Source organism: Drosophila subpulchrella, unplaced genomic scaffold (genome assembly GCF_014743375.2).
Source record: "Drosophila subpulchrella strain 33 F10 #4 breed RU33 unplaced genomic scaffold, RU_Dsub_v1.1 Primary Assembly Seq39, whole genome shotgun sequence".
Lineage (NCBI taxonomy): Eukaryota > Metazoa > Arthropoda > Insecta > Diptera > Drosophilidae > Drosophila > Drosophila subpulchrella.
Genome location: NW_023665611.1, coordinates 1,669,106 through 1,671,570, shown reverse-complemented (window position 1 = coordinate 1,671,570; position 2,465 = coordinate 1,669,106). Strand labels below are relative to the sequence as shown.

At 34.3% G+C, this 2,465-nt stretch overlaps 1 protein-coding gene across 2 annotated transcripts; it reads right to left on the bottom strand.

Moving 5' to 3' along the window:
* Positions 1-569: 569 nt before the first annotated feature.
* On the bottom strand, positions 570-2,115 carry LOC119561983. Of its 2 annotated transcripts, XR_005221585.1 has the most exons (3): positions 1,552-2,115; positions 1,282-1,381; positions 570-1,219 (listed from the first exon to the last, which is right to left on the bottom strand). XR_005221585.1 is itself a non-coding variant. In XM_037875377.1 (2 exons), exons 1-2 carry the CDS (start codon positions 1,355-1,357, stop codon positions 915-917), a joined length of 381 nt encoding a protein of 126 aa, XP_037731305.1. In that variant the 5' UTR covers positions 1,358-2,115; the 3' UTR covers positions 570-914. The 2 variants fall into 2 exon arrangements, 1 of the variants encoding a protein (XP_037731305.1); XM_037875377.1 differs by having other exon boundaries at positions 1,282-2,115.
* Between the last annotated feature and the right edge of the window lie 350 nt (positions 2,116-2,465).

Below are 2,465 nucleotides of genomic sequence, written 5' to 3'. Positions count from 1 at the left end.
AAATCGACAATAAAATGTGGATTTAAAAGAAGTCGTGAGTCCTAGTACTTCGTTTTGGCCCGAATTGTCCCCAAGAATATTGGAGAGTATGAAGTATACTTTTATCGGACCTTCGTTTGTACTTATTTCTATTCCAGTTTCTTACAAACTTTTGAAAACGTCAACAGAGGCTTTAGGAACAGGTAATTTCCATATTTTTTTGCGTTCTTGCTTTTAAAATATGCAGCAACAAAAAAATAAACCAACGCCTACATGGCTTCCTAACGGATTATTCACTTCAAATCCGTCTAAATATGAAAATATTGGCATAACAATTTTGCTTTCGAAGTGAGTAACTTTTTCTCTGAAAGAAGTGCCATTTACATAATGGGCTATGTGGTTGTCGCTGTCATATTTTTTCATAAGTTCTAAAGTTTTTATCAAACCACCAGGAAGCTCGAAAAATGTTGTTAATTGGAATTGAATTGGCATAATACAGCCCTTTATATTCGATGGAGAAAGAGTTGGCTTGTAATTCGTATGAGTTTCTTCTAATTCATTATTCACGTTAAATACTCTAGGCATTTCAAAACTTTTGTCACTAGTTTCCTTAAAAACGCATATTGTTACTGGCTAGGTATTTATCTTATAAAAGAACTTAATATAGAAATTAAAAATATAAGACCTAACTAATCACAGAATATTTCAAGATCTTAAAATTAAAAAGGACATAAATAAATTTTAAAATTAAAAATATTTTACAAAGTACTTACAATTTGTTTAAATCTACAATGACATTGAATACGCACGGATATATAATACCAATTTCAGTTTTCAAAAGAGTATTGTAAAAAAGACCACACTTTATGGGATTCATTTGGGTACTTTAGACCAAATACTTGATAAATTTTAAAACATATATCTAGTGCAATAATTTAAGAGTTAAGCTTATAAAAGGACTTTTTAAAGCTAACATAGAATTCAACCAAATTGGAAATGTCTACGCCCACTACAATTATAAATGGTTGAATGGGGGAGTTTGACTCGACACTTTTTCTGTTCAATGTTTCAATCAGGTTTTGAACGTCATTGATTCCGGTGACATACAATACCGCGCTGCTAACGCTGTCTTCGATGGTCGCCTTTCGACAGAACTCCTGGTCCGCTTGTGTCACAGTGTACCGGTACGTTGGTTTTATAACTACGTGCAAAGCCATACACAATATACAGTCCCTCGGGCCTAAGATAAAAAAAAATGTTGTTCTTAAATTAAAAAATCAATACTTAAAAAAATGTACTTACGTTCGCCAACAACGTTTAGGAACGTTAAAAGTTGCTTGTAAAATCTGTCCTTTACGTATAAGGAATAATAGGACATCAACTTTGGTACCGTTCTCTCCCACTTCGTTGTCAAACAGTATTGCCGATCGGGGTGCAGTTTATTAAAATCGTGATCCAACAAAAAGTTATTAAATAATGATAGTTAACAGAGATTTGCAAAAGAAGTTTCAAACATACATATAATAACATCACAAACATCTTTTTACCGAAACTGGGCATAATCTTGCTTACAAATTAAAATCCAGTCGCCTGCTTAAGCAAAGGAAACTCCTGCATAGCAGCGTCCGAATCGATTTCTGGGATACTAATGAAGTTCTTTCTGACCTCATACGTGGCGGCCCATAACTCCATGGAGTCCTCCTCGCTCCCAATGTAAAATTTAAGTTTTTTAACCAAGTCGACCATTTCGAAGCTGACAACATAAGTATTTTTTTCTGGTTCTGGCTTAATATCTTTTTTGGCCGACCTTTTTTAAAATGGTTGTGGAATAAATAGAATCCCAACAGGACTATTTCTCTTCGCTTCCTTGCGCCCGATATAGTAAACCTATTTTTTTCGGACGGAAATATGCTCACTAGATCGTTGGCGAGCCTTTCCATTTCTGCCAATTTAATTAAATTAAATTCACTATTTTGCGCCTGTTTTCCATTGTCAAAACCCTAACCGAATCAAACAGTTGTATAATTTTTTTCCCAGAGCTCGAGGACTGTAGTATATCATTTGCACTCTTATTTGATAATAAATAAATAAAATAACCACTTTGCATATCTATGTCTTCTTAAATATTTTGTGATGGCAGTGATATCGGTTGAACAATAGTCGGCATGACTATTTTCTGCTTACGTATACATACATATATTACAACAGTTGACTTTTCAAAAATATTAAACAGATCCCTGCAAGCAAAAGGGCGATATTTCTATCGCCTGTCGTCCAGAAGTCACTTTTTAGTAACTTCTGCGCGATAGAAACACGATAGAACACATTTTACAAAAACAAAATATACATGTATCGCAAAGAAGTAACTTCCAAGTCACTTCTGGACGATAGAAAGGCGATAGTACACATTTTACAAAAACAAAAAGGGTCGGGATCGCGAAGAAGTAACTTCTGAGACACTTCTGCGCGATAGAAAGACGATAGTA